The sequence below is a fragment of the Uloborus diversus genome, chromosome 1, assembly GCF_026930045.1.
Source record: "Uloborus diversus isolate 005 chromosome 1, Udiv.v.3.1, whole genome shotgun sequence".
Classification (NCBI taxonomy): domain Eukaryota; kingdom Metazoa; phylum Arthropoda; class Arachnida; order Araneae; family Uloboridae; genus Uloborus; species Uloborus diversus.
In genome coordinates this window covers 15,826,544-15,842,889 of record NC_072731.1, presented here as the reverse complement: position 1 = coordinate 15,842,889, position 16,346 = coordinate 15,826,544, and the positions used below count along the sequence as shown (strand labels likewise).

Genomic DNA, 16,346 nt, shown 5'->3' with positions numbered 1-16,346 from the left:
TGAAAGGACTGACGAAAAACTTTGACTTATCGGAAGTTCGACTTACCGCTAGTTTTGGTTTTCGACATTTTAATATTAAAAATCATAAAAAACTGAAATTAATATACAAATATAATAGACAAAATTACAGAACCTAAAAGTTTCTTCTCACAATATGTAGTTTCTCCGTCTTTGAAGAGTTTTGAAGACGAAGTTGTGTCTTGAACTTCTCCAGCCATCCAGCACTGGCTTTGAAATTTTCTATGTTCAGTAATACAGCAAAATTCGTTGCTTTCTCACGCAGCAAAGACCCACTTATAGGAGTGGCATGGTCTTGATTTCGATACTACTGGAACCACTTGAATAGAGCTGGTTCTACTTCAGGAAGGGTGTACATCTTCATTCGTTTCAAATTCGGATTCATGGATTCGCACCGCTTTTAAACAATCTTTTTTTTTATTGTTGGATTCCGTTCAATGTCATAAATAAGATTTAATTTACTTTCTAAATCTAAGGTTTTTAGCTTTTGCTTGGACATCTTTAATAGTGAAGACAAACCTTGATCACTCTCTCTCTCTCTCTTGGGAATATATCAGCAAATAATCGAACTGAAGAATAAAGGGGATTGAATCTTAACTTAGGTCAGCCTTTGAATAAAGGTAAAATCAGTTGGGATGACAACTTGACAGCTTAAAAGCAGATTCGTAGTCCAGCAGTTGTCTTAAGTGTAAACAGTACAGTACATCAACAAAAGAAAGCAAGCTATAACTCATTTCCGCATGTGTAACCTTCTTTATCGCACATGGGCTCAATGGGTGTTCTCCTTGCTTTAGAGGTGTAGCGTGCAGGAATTGCAAGTTTAAGTGAATGATTTTTTCTCTCATAGTCACTTGTTTCTTTCTTCTTTTTTTTTTTCATTCTTCCAAAATAAATTTCGAATCATCTTTGAAAAAACTTCGAGTTAAAGGAAGTTAACTTGGAGATATTGAGAACAATTAGTATGGAATTAAAGACAAAGGGATCGGAACTTGATAAAAACTTCCAGTTGTAGTAATATTCGAGTTTTTGTGAATTGACTGTATTGAGTATACATTGAGCTCCCTTCTGGTTGCTGATGAGAAAAGTTATATTTTCTCGTCAGGAGTGTCACAAAAATTTAAATCTCAAAATGTTTTTGTCTTGCCTATTTTTATAATTTCATGCTTTATAACATGATTTTGTTGCATTTAAGTATAGGATCTAAGTGCTTGGGCTGCTGGAAATTTGACTTTGGATTGCATTGAATGTTTTCAATTACTCAAAGCTCAAGGAATTTTACCAGCTCTCTGTACTGCAATAAAGGTATTATTTCTAAAACTAACATAAGATTTTATAGTTTGTACGATAATTAATGATGTTTATATTACGAGTTACCGTATTTTTGGGAATAAGCGCTGCAGCACATACAAGAAAAAAGTAAAAAAAATGCTGATGCGGCGCATATAATGGGTGAGGCGGTTACAGTGTCCTTTTTTTAAATTTTCAAGTACAAAAAAAAAGTTGAAAATGCTGCTAATAGATGGCACCACATCGTTTTCTTTCATTTTGCAAAATCCTTCGATCTTGGGCGACAAGTAAAGCAAAGAAGGGGGAGGGAAGATGAGTCAGGGATTGCACCAATCCACGTGGGCAAGCAAGCCTTATCACGTCGGAGTGAAGGGGTCAGGAGATCTTTTGACCTTGGGCGACAAATAAAGCAAAGAGGGGGGAAGGAAGGTGAGTCAGCGATGGCACGTGTTTCACTGAGGAGAGAAACACTGATTCACGTGGACAAGCAAGCCTTATCGTGTAAAGCTTTATAAAGGGAATTTACCACCCCCTCACAAAAGTGGGTTGCTCGGTCAAGCAACCTAATGTTCCTAGCTCTAATTTTATTATTTTCTCACATCATCGCGTTTCATCTTTTGCGGGTAGAGGTATATTCCTAGCTTCGGCACTATCAATTTCTTTGATAGCTTAATTTATTTTTTGAGCGTCATTATTTTTCATTGCTAAAATGGCAAGTACTGTTCATTTGCTCTGCCTCATTGATGAACACAAATACTGTTTTATGAGTGTTAGCATCTTTTGCAAGCTGCGAGTCACTCAGGGCTTGATTAAGGCCCAGGCCTATTAGGCCTGGGCCTGGGGTCCATCTTCCTAAGAGGCCCCGAATTTTTAAAAAACTAATGCGCAACATTAAAAAATCACTTATTCTTATGAAAATGAAAAAAAAATCATCTTTAAAGTAAATGTTAAACATTATTTTGTGGTGACTTAAAGTGATAGAATGGAGGGGAAGGGAGAGGGGCTTCAAAAGCATTGTAGGCCTTGGGCCTCACTTTTCGTTAGTCGGGCCCTGCAGTCACTGGCACTGGTCTAGTTTGTAAAATTTTGAGTGGTATCTATAAATATAAGCATAAATATTTCATTTTTGTTTTCTTTATTAATTTTAAAATTTTACTTTAAAGTGGTTTTATTTTGAATTAGTTAATGATGTACAGCTGAAAGTGAATTTTTCTTGTGTTGGATTTTTCGAGGGGGGGGGGGGATTGTGTCTCAATACCCTCTACGCCCATGAAACATAGAAGTGGCAATAAATGCTCTGTATTTATTTTAATGTGTAAACAATTGCACTTTTGAAAATTTTACTTTGAATTTGACATCGATATTTTATTCACAAGTCAATTTTCTTGTTGTCAGAATTTCGTGGTTGAGGGTGGGTGATTCAGCGAAGATATACACCTCTTCCTCATCTGAAGATTAAAAGAGGAGCACCTTTGTTTTCAATAAACAACGGCAAACCACGCTGCACTCCTATCCCTTCGGAACCGGTTCTATTGTAACCCAGGGATTGAATCTTGACGTGATGAATGCTTTTCCTCTTTTTGTGTCATGTGAGCTTTGTTCTGTTTTAAGCAAATTTTAAGTTGTAATTATGAAGAATCCAGGTCAGTTTTTTTAAAAACTGAGTTGATTTTTGGGAGTTTTAAGTAGAAGACTATTCAAATCAATCAACATTCTGCGATTACCCGACCCATACAGGTTCCTCATTGTAGTATGTATCATAAAAACATGATATTTCATTCTTGACTTTCCTATGATACTAATTAAATATCATGGATTTTGGTTCACTTAATTTGAGGACATCTACCAGAACTGTACCTGGTTACCCATTGCATGTTGTTCCTTTTTAAGAAAAGCTTGTGTGAGTAGAACCAGGTTGCATTGATTTTGAGTTTTCTTATGGAACTAGAAAATCGCCCGTCAAGGTATGACGGGTGAAAATTGCTTCTACATTTGAACAAAGCCATTGCCTGTTCGGTGATATTTTGATGGTTGTAATTGTAACCCTAACTCCAGTGGATGAACCCTAAACTCCAGTAGGTGGCATTCATTGTTGACCATTTTTTCGTTTCTTCCCTCGAAAGGACACTGCCTTACCAGTAAAGCAGTTTAGTTACTAAATCACATAGTTGCTAACTTGCACGATTTAGCCGTACATTGTAAGATTTTTGGACGTTTTGTACAATTGCACGGTCTTATGGCAGATTTGTATGAACTTTAGGTTTTTGGTTTTAATTTTACAATTAATTGCGAACAGTTGAAGTTTCTTTTTACTTTCAGCACTTTTGAGGCAACCCCTAAAGGCGTTATGTAAACGATGTTGAAAAGCGCAAAAATTATTTGATTTTAAATTGTTTCTGATGTTTTCTCATTCAAATGGGGGGGGGGGGCGAAACAGCAGTTTTCTTGAACATTCGTCAGTGTGACGTCATACACGTTTTGCTGCAGCGTTATCATTTCTATTCTTATAAAAGCTTGTGTCTTAGGTTAAATGGTGAGTTGACCATTTAAGTAACATGATTGTGCAGGAAGTTCATATTGAACATGATTTTAACATTTGAACTTACTAATAAAACTAAATGCTTTTAAATTTCTGCCCTGTCTTATTTCCACTACAAAAATCTCAATAATTTACTTATTTTTAATTTTTTTGCTTATAAAAGCACAGATCAAGTAAAGGTAAGGATTTGAAAACATCATTTAATTGTAATATTTTGCTTTATAATGATCAAAAAAGCATATGGGATCGAGTTCAGCCTTGTGACAATGAAGCTTTTCCCTGCATGTTAAACATTACAAAAAAACATTAGCAAATTATCAAGCCGTGGCACGAGTTTCATTGTTGAAACACGCGGGCTACTCGATCATCGGCGATTATATGAGGATATTTTGCAACCATTTTGTGCACTATTAGCTACATCAGTGGCGGATCTAGCCGATCATTTTGGGAGGGGCCATCCAAAATTTTTGAACAAACTCTCGAGAAACTTTATTTAAATGAATGATTCTAAAAAGAGAGTGAGTGTGTGTGTGTTTGGATTCCCCCTTTCCTAGAAATATTTTACCTTAGATGCTCTAAAAATCTAATTTCAAGCTATTTTTGCACGTATTAGAGAAAGCGATAGAGGATTCGTGATCTCTCCCTCCGAAAAATTTCGAAATTAAAGTCATAAATACACAAATTTAAGCTCTCTTTGGTCTCGTGAGCAATAGGTGACTCTGAGGACAACAGCATTTAGAGAACGTCCAAGTGTCTAAAGTTGGAACCAAGATAGTGATGTAAACGAAGAAGCAAAATTCAAAATTTTAGGAATAATAGTTCTTTTTCAAGGAGAGAGATACAATTTCTCTCCCAATTAAGGCCGAAATTTTTTTAATGTAAAAAACGTGTTAAATTTCGTTATTTTTTCATAATATTTTCAATTTTTTTTTCTTTTTAAAAAAAATCCCACAATCACAATGCTTTGGGAGGGGCCATGGCCCCCCTCTAGATCCGCCCCTGAGCTACATTATTACTATTGTAAGTTAAAAAATGTGTAAGTTTTAAATGTGTAAGAAAAAGGCAAAAAAATTTTCTTCAACTTTTTTAATGTTGACCATTGCAAGAAACTAGTGTTGAATCAAGTAAATACACATTGTAGCACAAATGTAATTTATGATTTTATTGAAATTTAATTGGTTGGTCTTGAGACATCAAACATCAAATTGCACTTATTTATGCCTTCAGGTACCATCTCCAAATGTTTTGCAGTCAGTTGTATTTGCTTTGAATGCATGTATGCAATATGAAGACTCTGATATAATGTAAGTGAAATTTTGTGTTTATATTTTTTATGATTTGAAACTCGTGAACAAACAATGTTTTGAAAAAATAAATAAATAAAAAGTATTAAGCATAAATATCATAACATGTATATTTGTGCATTTTAAGACTTGTTTCATGCCCTCACTTTGAAAATGATATTGTACAAGATGACCAAACATATGAATTAGATTTTACAGATATAGGTCAGTGCAAAGTTAAGAAATTAAATTGGTATTTACAGTGCTAAATTTGGGGCAAAATATTCAGACGAACTTACCTTGGGGTTTGGGGGGGGGGGGAACCACCGAAAGAAAAGGTGCTTTGAAATCAATTTAAATTACTTGTAATATTTTTCTAATTAAAAAAAAATAAATATGTCAGAGGGCCGCATTCCCCCTTAACTACATCACTGGGTATTCAGGAAAAAAAATGCGAGTGTTAATATTGTTATATTTCTTATGCATCAAAAACTGTAAACTCGAAGGAGATTCAAAAAAAAAAAAAAAATGTTCAATCATGAAAGTAGCTTATAACTCTGCAGCCATTTGAAAGTACATGAATTTCTCCACATTTTCTTTACAGGTGAATCAATTGTATAAACTAGTGATGACTTGAATTTCCCAGTGGGTCAGCTAGTAGTAACCCACTGGTAAAATCCTAGTAACACTATAAACAATGTCTAAGGGCTCATTCATTAACTACATAAGGGTTGTCCCGAGGGCGAAGGGTAGAAAAAACTCTACATAATCTTACTTTGGAGAGGGGGGGGGGGTCAAACCCATTCTTACATAACATTTTTCTAGTTGAAATTTCATATTTAGAAATCGCGCAGTTAAGTAGTTTGGCAGGGACCAGGGGCGGCAAATAGGGGGGTCAAGAGGAGGCGGAAGCACCCCCAAATTTTTTGAGCAGAATGATAGAAAATGGGTGAATTCAATTTATGTAAGTCGGAAATCAATGTTCATTAAAAAAAAATCTCGCTAGTTCTCAGGTATTTAAAACTCGACACATTCCCAGACTACAAAAAGTGTTTTTCGTTATTTGGGTGATGACTAAGAAATTCATGAAGTATTCTCCGGCCTTTTCAAAACAGAGAAAACTGATAGAGAACCATGTGGTTAGTTTCAACTAAAAAAGACATCTCCTCATATTGGCTAAATATTTCATACTTATGTGCCCAGTGTAACGATGGTATGCCCAATATGAGAGGCTGTGCGAAGTGGTGTGGCTGCATGGTTTTCACAAGAATATTCCTTGATATTTTACAGTCACTTTTACGCTTATTTTTTAAGTGTACATATTCATTTAATGAGTGTTCATCGCTTAGTTCTGCTAGAAACACGTTTCAACTACTCAATGCATTATATGCTTTCATAGAAACTTCTTAAAAATGCATGTAATTATTGAATAAAAAAAACATATCAACAAATACCTTTTATGGGGTTCTATAATTATGCAATTAGGATGGTCTTCAAGAGTTAAAACCATAAAAACATTTCTCTATAACTTCAAAGCAGTGATTTGACCACTTGAAGAATTATTGCAAAACGACTCTTTCAATGGTGAAAAAGCTCATGCCTTTTAGCATGTATGACTTTGTTTGAGTTTTTATTCAATTTGTTTGTATTGAGGAAAGTTTTTGTGGAAAATGCTTTACTCTATCAAAACATTTTCAATCCGCCACCCTTAATTTTCGGACTATTCAATCCGCAGTTCAATCTACAATTGATCTGTGCTTTCATACTACCATAGTTCAATCTACAATTGAAACTGAAAATAGATTTTACGTAGATGTATTTAATGTATTTCAATCAATTGCGAAACTTTTCAAAAAAAAAAAAAAAAAAAAACTTCCTCGGAGCCCATTTTAAACAGGTGCAAAAAAAAAAAAAAAAAAAAAAAGTGACAAAAATGCACATGATGATGTGAAGTCAAACATTGATTTTTTAATATTTTGTATGAAGTAATTGATTCAGTTTCGAATGAAATAAACACAAGATTTGGTGATAATTATTTTTCTGTATGGTTGGCTCTGTATTATCTGGATTGGATTTTGAAAACGAAAAATAAAACGTTTCAATTATGAGTAAGATTTTTTGCATGAGGCAAGAAAAATTACAAGCAATATACACACAGACAGGTTATCACACCCAGAGACTGCAGTTTCGTCCTTGTTATGGACTCATTACTCTGGAATAGTGAATAACAGAGCTGGAGGTAGATGACATCTCATTGAAGCTGATAGCGCCGACGAGACTAGATTATTCAATGATGAAAAATTAAGCCCCTCACAATTTTTGAAGTTGCAAGAGTGATTCTGAAGAGCAAGCTATAAAAAGTGTTTTCATACATAACTTTGTTACTTCAATTATTTTTTAACTATTCCAATCAGCTCCTAGTAGAGAAAGATTTTTTTATGTCTCAGGAGGTTAGAGAATTATATTTTCAAAGTACAATGGGAAAAAAACTTTTCTATTTAGCTGTACTGGCAAAACAGCTCGACACTGGGCACTGATAAATTAGTAACACGATTCCCTGCTCTTCCATTTTTCCAAAAAACATGCATTGAAACTTTTCCAAAAGGTATAAAAACTTAAGTATCGAGATATTTTGTATGATAACTTATTAAAAAACGAATCAAAATTTTAATTGTTTCTAAACACTAATTTTTATTCTAAACCAATTTTATGAGCACTTCCTGTTAGCTAATGTGTGTTTGGTACCGCACTGTGGTAATACATATTTAAGAAACTCGACCCCGCAAATGAAATGCTGAAATGCCGCCCCTGGCAGGGACCATATTTCATTTGAGCCTGGAAATATAATAAAAGAATTGCACTACATATGGTATGTTTTATTTTTAATTTAATATCACATCATATAATGTATTTGAAAAATAATAATCTTCGATTTATGTCAAACTGGGAGTTTTAGTGTATCTGAACCTTTTCTAACAACATTTTATAATTTTGAAAAACAAAATGGAATCCTATATAAGAATGGAGAGGGGGGTGGGGGTTGAAAACTCTTACATACCCTTACATGGGGGTAAGGGGGTCAAAAATTGCCAAAACCATCCTTACATAATTAATGAACGGTCCATAGTCATGATTGATAAGTATCCTTGCCAGCGAATAAAAATGAGTGCTATCAGCATAAAAAAAAGCCATTTAAACAATTAAGATACCTTGCATATTTGTTTTGGCCTATCCATTTGTATAATACTTTTACTTTCTGTGGTGTAAGATAATATATAATCTAAAGTAGAAGTGATATGATCCACCAACAAATGCTTTTGTAGGAAAAAAATAAAAGTAACTGAATTGAAAAAAACATTGCCGACCGCTTGTATAAACATTCATAAATATTTCGTTCATACGAAAAGAAATGTTAAATCCAAATTCAGAACATCCTTATTTTGTTTTCATGTAATATAAGTTCATGATCTATTGATATCAGTAATGGTTTAGCAGATTTGTTTTGATTGCTTTTTCTATACACCTTTCAGAACATCGACACAGCCGGATTTGGCGGGATATTTGCTTCACCACATAAATAAAGAAAATACTCCTCTACCAATAATTATGGATGCTAGTTTTATTCTTTCAAAATTTTGCTACCTGTGAGTATGACACAGAAAATTACTTAATCTTTTAGCAAAATTTTAAACTTCTTTGTGTTTGTTATGAACATTTTTACAGGTCTACAGAAACATGCTTTCTAAAAAAAAATTTTTAGTTTTTAACTTTGCTTTTTATGCTATTTTTAGTGTTGCATCCAAAAATGAAATGTACTTTTTTTTTTTCTATCACTTAAACCTTTAGCTTATTGTGCAATAAATAAATGAAATAGTAAAATTTTGCCTCTGAATTAGTTCATAATTAATTTCACAAATCTGAGACACAAAAACTTTTTGCAAATTCAAAAAGTAATTAATAGCTTATAATAGATCATTTTGGGGTACAAAAAGAGTATAGGCAGCTCATGGCGGGGGTAAAGTTATGGAATCTCGCCCCTCCACTTTTCAGAATTCCAAATTAGCATTGGCTGGAAAAATGCTGATCATTCACATGTATAAAAGAAGAATTGATATGGCATGTGTTTTATATTTTCCTCATGTTATCATTTCATAAGAAATAAAATGAAACTTTGAATTAGGAAAAATAAAGTCTATTCTGGCCACCTGTACCGATTTTTGTTAAAGTCTACTGTGGTCGTCTGTAGGCCTTGCTCTGAATTTTTTAGAGTTAATATTGGGGTTTTTGTTGTTGATCTATCCTTGAAAAAAAATCAAATATGATGAAACTGGATAATTTTGAAGTCTAAATAATGACATTAAAATCCAGTACAATAGCCTGATTTTCCAAAAGAAAGGCAATTTTATGGGGTGCCCACATTACCCCTGTCCTCCACTTTTTCGCTGCACCAGCAGCCTATGAAAAGAGCATAGAGATGAAGCATTTTACTTTTGCCCTTTCCCTAGACTCCTTACTCAATTTGTACATAATTTGCTGACTTCTTTTCAATAAAGGGGTATTTTGAATCATCTTGAGTTCATCAATCTTTCTACTGCTGAAGGGATTTTCACTTGCCTCAACAATATGATCCTCAACAAGAAATATACTATGGTAAATTCTTTTTTTTTTCTCAAGTGCAAAGAGTCTATTTGTGTACAAAAGTTGTAACAAACTTTTTATTTTCAATAAAGGTCCTGGTTCCTCTGCTAAGATGCTTAGGATATTTACTTTGTGAGGAAGCTCTATGCAAGCACCTGCTGAAGAAAGAGAGTTTAAATGAATGTTTAAATAAATTAATTGCTGTAGAATATGAATATCTAAGGAGAGAAATATTGTGGATATTGACTAATATTTTAGGTAATTCATCTCCATTATTTTGGATAGTTAACTAAAATCTGATGCTATAATTATGGCAGCATACAGAGCAATTTTAAGAAATAGATTTGTTCAGGGTTCGTACGCCTCCTGAAAAACTCCTGAAATTTAATTTTTTCTTCTAAGGGCCCTTTAAACTCCTGAATTTTTGTTTTAACCTCCTGATTTCCCCCCTCTCCTGAAAATAATTTTTACTAGTAAAAGTGCTTCATCAATCTTAAAATAAAACTTTAACAATCGCTAATTTTAATTCCATGTCATCTCCGTTTAGGTGGCCATATTGAATCGCTGGCAACCAATCAAATTCTCATATTATACAGAGCACCCAGTGCATTTCGCAAAGACATGGGGTCCCATTATGATTACTGGTCGTAACTGCCACTAGAGAACGAACCAAGAGCATGCGCTAGGTTTTGTGTTAACAGCTATTAAGCATATTTTTGATACTGCTAATTAGTAGTGCTTTTGCTATTTTGTAATTGATAATATGCCGATATATCTATTGGGACTTTGTTAATAATTTGTGTATTCCTGCAATTTTTCAAATATTTTTAATCCAATTTTTATTTATTTATTTATTTATTTCGATTGAATAGTGTGTGAAAAAAATTACTAATCAATTAAAAGCATAATACATTTTTTCTTTTTAAAATTTTGATAGTGAAGTAGATTAAATGTTACTGAAACTAATTTTCTTGTAAAAACCGCTCGTGTTATTGCTCCTGAAAATTTTGTTTTAGACTCCTGAAATTCCTTTTGTCTGGAAGAGTATGAACCTTGTTTATAGCGAGTGCCTACTGGTTTAGAAGCTTCGAAAAGTTTACGAAATTTGAAGAGGAATATGAAATAGCAGTGTTCGTACTCAATTTCAGAAATAAAATGAAGGAGTTTTGCAGGAGTTTTAAAGGAGTGAAATGAGATTTTGAAGGAGTACTAATGTGCTGTTATTAAATGATGTCAAACTTTTTATCAACAACCCTCTTCATCAAAAAGTGTCACATTTCACCTAACAATTTCTATTGTCCCATAACATATTTTTTATAAACATATTGTTACAATAACTGTGTGATGTCACTTTTTGTCACCTTCTCTCTTCCTCTTGTTACAATTTCATGAGCCTGTCTCCTCCGCAAAGCATGACATCACTTGTGGATAGCACTCCTTACAATATCATAACTGCGATTTACTAAACAATGGTTTTTTTAACACATTCACTTAATATATTACATTTACTTATGTATTTTTAAATATTTAAATAATAATTAGATAACCTGACTTTTGCTACTAAGAGTGTGGTGGAGGGAAGAACAATCATCATAAAACTTGAAAAAATAGCCAAACACCATTTAAGCATGTTTTACTTCAATGTGTGTTCAAAATTTTATTAGCAGACTTGCCTTTGTCTGCTAATAAAATTTCCCTTCAACTTTTATGACTTATGATAAATTTGTAAATCAAATCTTTATGAAAAAAAAAATATTGAAATTACTATATTAAAATCACCCTTGTGATGAAGTTAGTTGTCGTCAAAGTATTTTAAGTTACTGTCATAGAGAAAGATTATGTAGTCTTCAACTAAAAAAGAAGGAGTTTTGAAGGAGTTAAGACCAAAATGAAAAGGTTAAGGGCCCTTAAAAAAATTTCCTAAATGAAGGAGTATTGGAGGAGTTTTGAAGGAGCGTACAAATCCTGAAACCAAAGTTCCGAAACATGACAAAGTTTTAAGTCAGAAGAGGAAATGCTAAAATTAGCTCAGCTTACTAAAACATGCTTTTTAATGAAATATAGTTTTAATTGCAGAAAAATAGTTATGAAATTCTGGAACAATGAAAAATGTACAGGGATCACTTTGATCACCCACTTACAATAGTGGTTTGCTGGATATGATAGTGGATTGTGTGAGATATGATAGTGGTTCACTGGGGAACTAGCCAGACAACCACTAACATACAATTGCAAATACAATTGAGTCCTGGCCAGTGGCAAATAATAAGAAGGGTTATATTAAAGAAGAAATGAAACACTAAAACGTACTAGGCCTTGCTAGTTTTCTCATACTCACTTTTTTCATAGTTTCTCTGTCTGATAAGTCGATTTTTGAAATTCCTGAGGAACACTATTGTAATTCTTATCATGTTTTCTTCCAATCTCCAACAGTGCAATGATCAAAGCCAGTCATTAGTGAACCTGATGCAAAACTGACTAAAGAAGGAATGAGCAAGGGTTCTCAAACACTATATAAAATTTTTGAGAGGGGGGGGGGGAATTCTCAAGAAATGGAATTCTGAATTTTGCAGAATGCAGAGTGCATTCATATCATACGGAATTATGAGCATCCTTAAAAAATATTTTGGAAAAAATTTCAAAAAGAAAAAGAACATCTAAGTTGCAATATAGTCTCCAAATTTGTCAAATCGTCAGCAAAATTTGCTAAAGAAATTTTTTTGGGAGGTCACAGGAAGTCACTGTGGCCACCAATTGTGGTGCCTTTGGGAATGAGAGGACAATAACCTAGACATGGAATATTATGGGGGAAGGAATCTCCATTAACTGAAAGGGTTTTATAAGACTGTTTTGTTTCTTTTGACATCCTCTTTCAATGCTCAATATTTGTAAAGGTAACAAGCCAAGCTACTGATTTTATTCTTAAAACATTGTGGAAAATTTTCCCACACAGCATTCTTTGGTTGATATAAACATGTCCTGCTTATCAAATAAAAAATCATGTAATTTTGAGCATCATATGGCATTTTCAAGGGCTGGAATTCCTGATAAAAAAACTGTTTAAACCTCATTTTCATTGTAATGAATTTCCTGTTTTAACTTTTTAATTGCAACCGATTGATTGTGTTACCTGGTAACAATTGTAATTTATTTAAACTAGAAACTTCTTACTATTTATGTATTTCTGTTTAACTGTTTACTTAAAATATATACAGTCGAACCTCCATATATCGAACTTCCACATATCGAAATTTTCTATATATCAAAATTTCAGCACGTTTCCATGCTCATTACATAGAAAAATTGTTTCTATATATCGAAAAAATCTCTATATATCGAAATTTTCTCGAGACTTTCGTAGATTTTTTTTTCACTTTAGACTGTTTGTCTCATGAAAAATGAAGGTTAGGGGAGAAAATTATGTTCACTAAAGGTTGCTACGAAACTCATAAGGAATCAGGGGTTGAGGGGGTGTGTTGATAGGTCGTTGTTCCGTTCTGGAGTTCTTAAATTCCTTTAAGTTCATTTCAAATCTTAGTTGTAACCAGTAACACTGTAAAATCAGTTTCAAGTTATCCCTTTTGTCTGTTGATTATCATTTTTAGTCTTTTTAGCTTTGATAAAAATCATTCAGGTTAAATAGATTGTAATCGAGAGAAAAGTAAAAAACCATTGTCAAAACGAAAATACCCTAATGTTCCGGATCAAGTTGAATTGCCGAAGAATGAAGATGTCTGAAGGTGCAAAAGTGTAATTTCTGTTATTTTTTTAATTCTTAACTTTTTAATCCAATGTTCGTATAAATTAGAAATTGGGTTTCATACACGAAAATTAGCTTTAATATTAATGTTTTAGGAGATTTTTATGAGAAAAAGATTGTTTCTATATATCAAAAATTTCTATATATCGAATTTTTTCCGGCAATTGGCTACTTCGATATATGGAGGTCCGACTGTAATTAATTAAGAATCAGTTTTATCTAGAAGCTTAATTTTATTCAAGTCTCAATTTTCAGAGTTTAAATCTGTTTGAAAATTTTAGGTTCAGATGCATGTGATGAAAATCTTTTTAATGCAGTATTCAAAACAGAAAACATCAAAGTACTATTAAAGCCAAGCGAGCCATTTATTTTGCAGGTAAATACTCTCTTGCGTCAATAAAACAATTGTTCTTGATTGGCAAACTTCGACTATAGTTGGGGTAAACCTGACCTGGCAGCGTTGTGAAGGCTATGCAGATCTTATTCACAGCATTACGTTGCTGTGAATAAGATCACCATTAATAGGTGTTTTACTTTAGCTACAGGCTATTTTTGTTAATGCAATAGCATTTCTGTCAAACAATAAGAATAAATAGCGTATAATTATACATATAATCATATTGAAAGAGGATACTTGGTTCCAGATAAAGCCTTCTTGGTCGTACGAACATATTTCAAATTAACAGCAAAAAAAACCTACAAATCAGTAGGGGAGACCGGGGTTAGTTTTTACATTTAAATTCAAAATTATTAACCGTCAAGAGAAACTGACCTTCCTTGCACCAGATGATAGCACTCACCCATCTGCATTGCCTGACAATCACTGGAGTGTTTGCAGTCAGAAGCAGAGAGAGTGCTCAACAGGGCATATTTTAATGGGGTTTTGGGGGGCAATTGTCCACACAGTCAAATAAAATTGGCCCCATAGTCAAATAAAATTGCCCACCTACATTTTCCATTGATTATGCGTTTCTATATATTTTTTATTTTTCTGTAAAAAAAAATGGCAGCGTGACCCCAACCGTTCCCACAAGCAAAAATTTTTTAAATAAATAAAACTATTAAACAACGATGTCTCGCATTCCAAAACTCATAGATAGCATATAACGCATAAACAGAGTTTTGTAGATTGATGTCACATAATCTTCCGTAGTCTAATTAAAATGAAAATGAATGGTTGTATTATAATGAGTGAAATTAAAAAAATTCAAAAACTCAGTGACTGTTTGAACTATTTTGAATGCTGAGTCACAGCATTTATGTTCTTCGCCAAGGGCGCAGTATTTCGAGTGATTAAAAAAAATAATTTGAATTTTGATTTCTTGAATGCAAATTATGTTTTTCGCAATCACGAGTGTGTGTGTGTGTATGTAGGCATGTGTGCTTATGAGTGGGGGGGGGGGGGTATGTGTGTAGGCTGTATGTGTATGTAGGCATGTGTGTCTGTGTGCAGGCATGAGTGTGATGAGTGTGTGGGTAGTTATGTGTAGGTGTCTGTATGTATACGTGTGTGTGTGTATATATGTGTTTGAGTGTGTGTAGGTGTATGTATGTGTGTGCGCGTGTGTAGTTGTGCATGTATGCTATGTATGCACGTGTGTGTAGCATATGGATGCAACCTGGAGACGGTTTTCGCTATAGGAGCAACATCGCGAGGAGCCGGTTGACGGTGATGCTGCAGAGGGTGCTGGCGGGAAAATAAAATGATAGGATGCCAAAAACAGTCAAATAAAAGCGATGAAAAAGAGCTAGAGGGGATACATGTAATCTACTGGGAAGGAACATTGGGCATCATTGAAAACAATTCTAAAAAGGAAAATTAGAAAAAAATTACAATGTTGCTGCCTATTTGTCTAACAGATCAAAATGTTCCAAAAAAATTATCACAATAACCTCCACTGACTTCCCCAGAGGGGGGGGGGGGGCACAATTTCTTCAGTTTACCAGGGGCACTAGGAACCGTTTCCTTCCCTGCGCCTCAGCTTATTTCTCCATTGTCAAGCTAGCTTGGAATCAAGTATAGTTTCTTTGAAAATCTAGCAACTGCTTTGAGCCACAGTCTAAAAAGATAATCTCATCTCTGAAAATTAACAATGAATAACCTCAAAACTCCTCAGTAATATTAGAAAACCTTTTAAATTGAGGCAGGGAGAAGCAAAGAGATATAAGTAGATGTTTTATATAGTTTTGAAAAAAATACATTTGAAGTTCAGATCCTGGGTAGGCTTTTATTGATTGTTTTTTCTAAATCATGCTGTACAGCAGCAACTACCAGGGCTACCAGTACCATCTTTAGCCCCTAAACCAAGGAAAGGTTCTATCAATTGTACTGGTTGCCTCCAAAATTTCAATTTTGGCACTTACACCTTTTTGCTTCTCACTGCCTGAATTGGGCTTAGAAGTTCTTGTTTTGAGTTTTTTAATATTCAAAATCTTTCTGCTAGTTCAAACACTAGCAACACTTAGGGTATTTTACCTGCACTATAGCTCAAACATCAAGGTCACCTAAGTAGCAAGCTTCTCATTTAAAAAAAAAAAAAAAATGGATTCTAAAATGTCACCTGATAAAATTTAAATTGACAGATCTCAATTAATATGTATTTTTTTTAATTAACTGACTTTTTTTCAAGCTTTTTCCCCCCTCTTTATAGGTGATATATTTTTTATCATGCTTGGCTGCTAGAGAGAAAAAAGCTGTTATGGAGCCCGAAATTCTGCATTTTCTGCACAACCTCTCAGAGTATGAAGATGAGTGCATCCAAAATGCTGCCAAAGTCTTCTTCAATGTATTAAATTGTGATTAATGTTTGTAGCATTTCAA

The 16,346-nt window shown here is 33.7% G+C and overlaps 1 protein-coding gene across 1 annotated transcript in view; it reads left to right on the top strand.

Moving 5' to 3' along the window:
* The window catches only part of LOC129228180 (uncharacterized), a 29,139-nt gene extending 12,793 nt beyond the window's left edge, over positions 1-16,346 (top strand). The window contains exons 5-11 of the mRNA XM_054862845.1: positions 1,216-1,320; positions 5,072-5,148; positions 8,658-8,771; positions 9,681-9,777; positions 9,858-10,023; positions 13,807-13,901; positions 16,177-16,346. Coding sequence (XP_054718820.1) covers positions 1,216-1,320; positions 5,072-5,148; positions 8,658-8,771; positions 9,681-9,777; positions 9,858-10,023; positions 13,807-13,901; positions 16,177-16,329 — 807 coding nt within the window. The 3' untranslated portion in view covers positions 16,330-16,346. The remainder of the gene's footprint in view (positions 1-1,215; positions 1,321-5,071; positions 5,149-8,657; positions 8,772-9,680; positions 9,778-9,857; positions 10,024-13,806; positions 13,902-16,176) is intronic.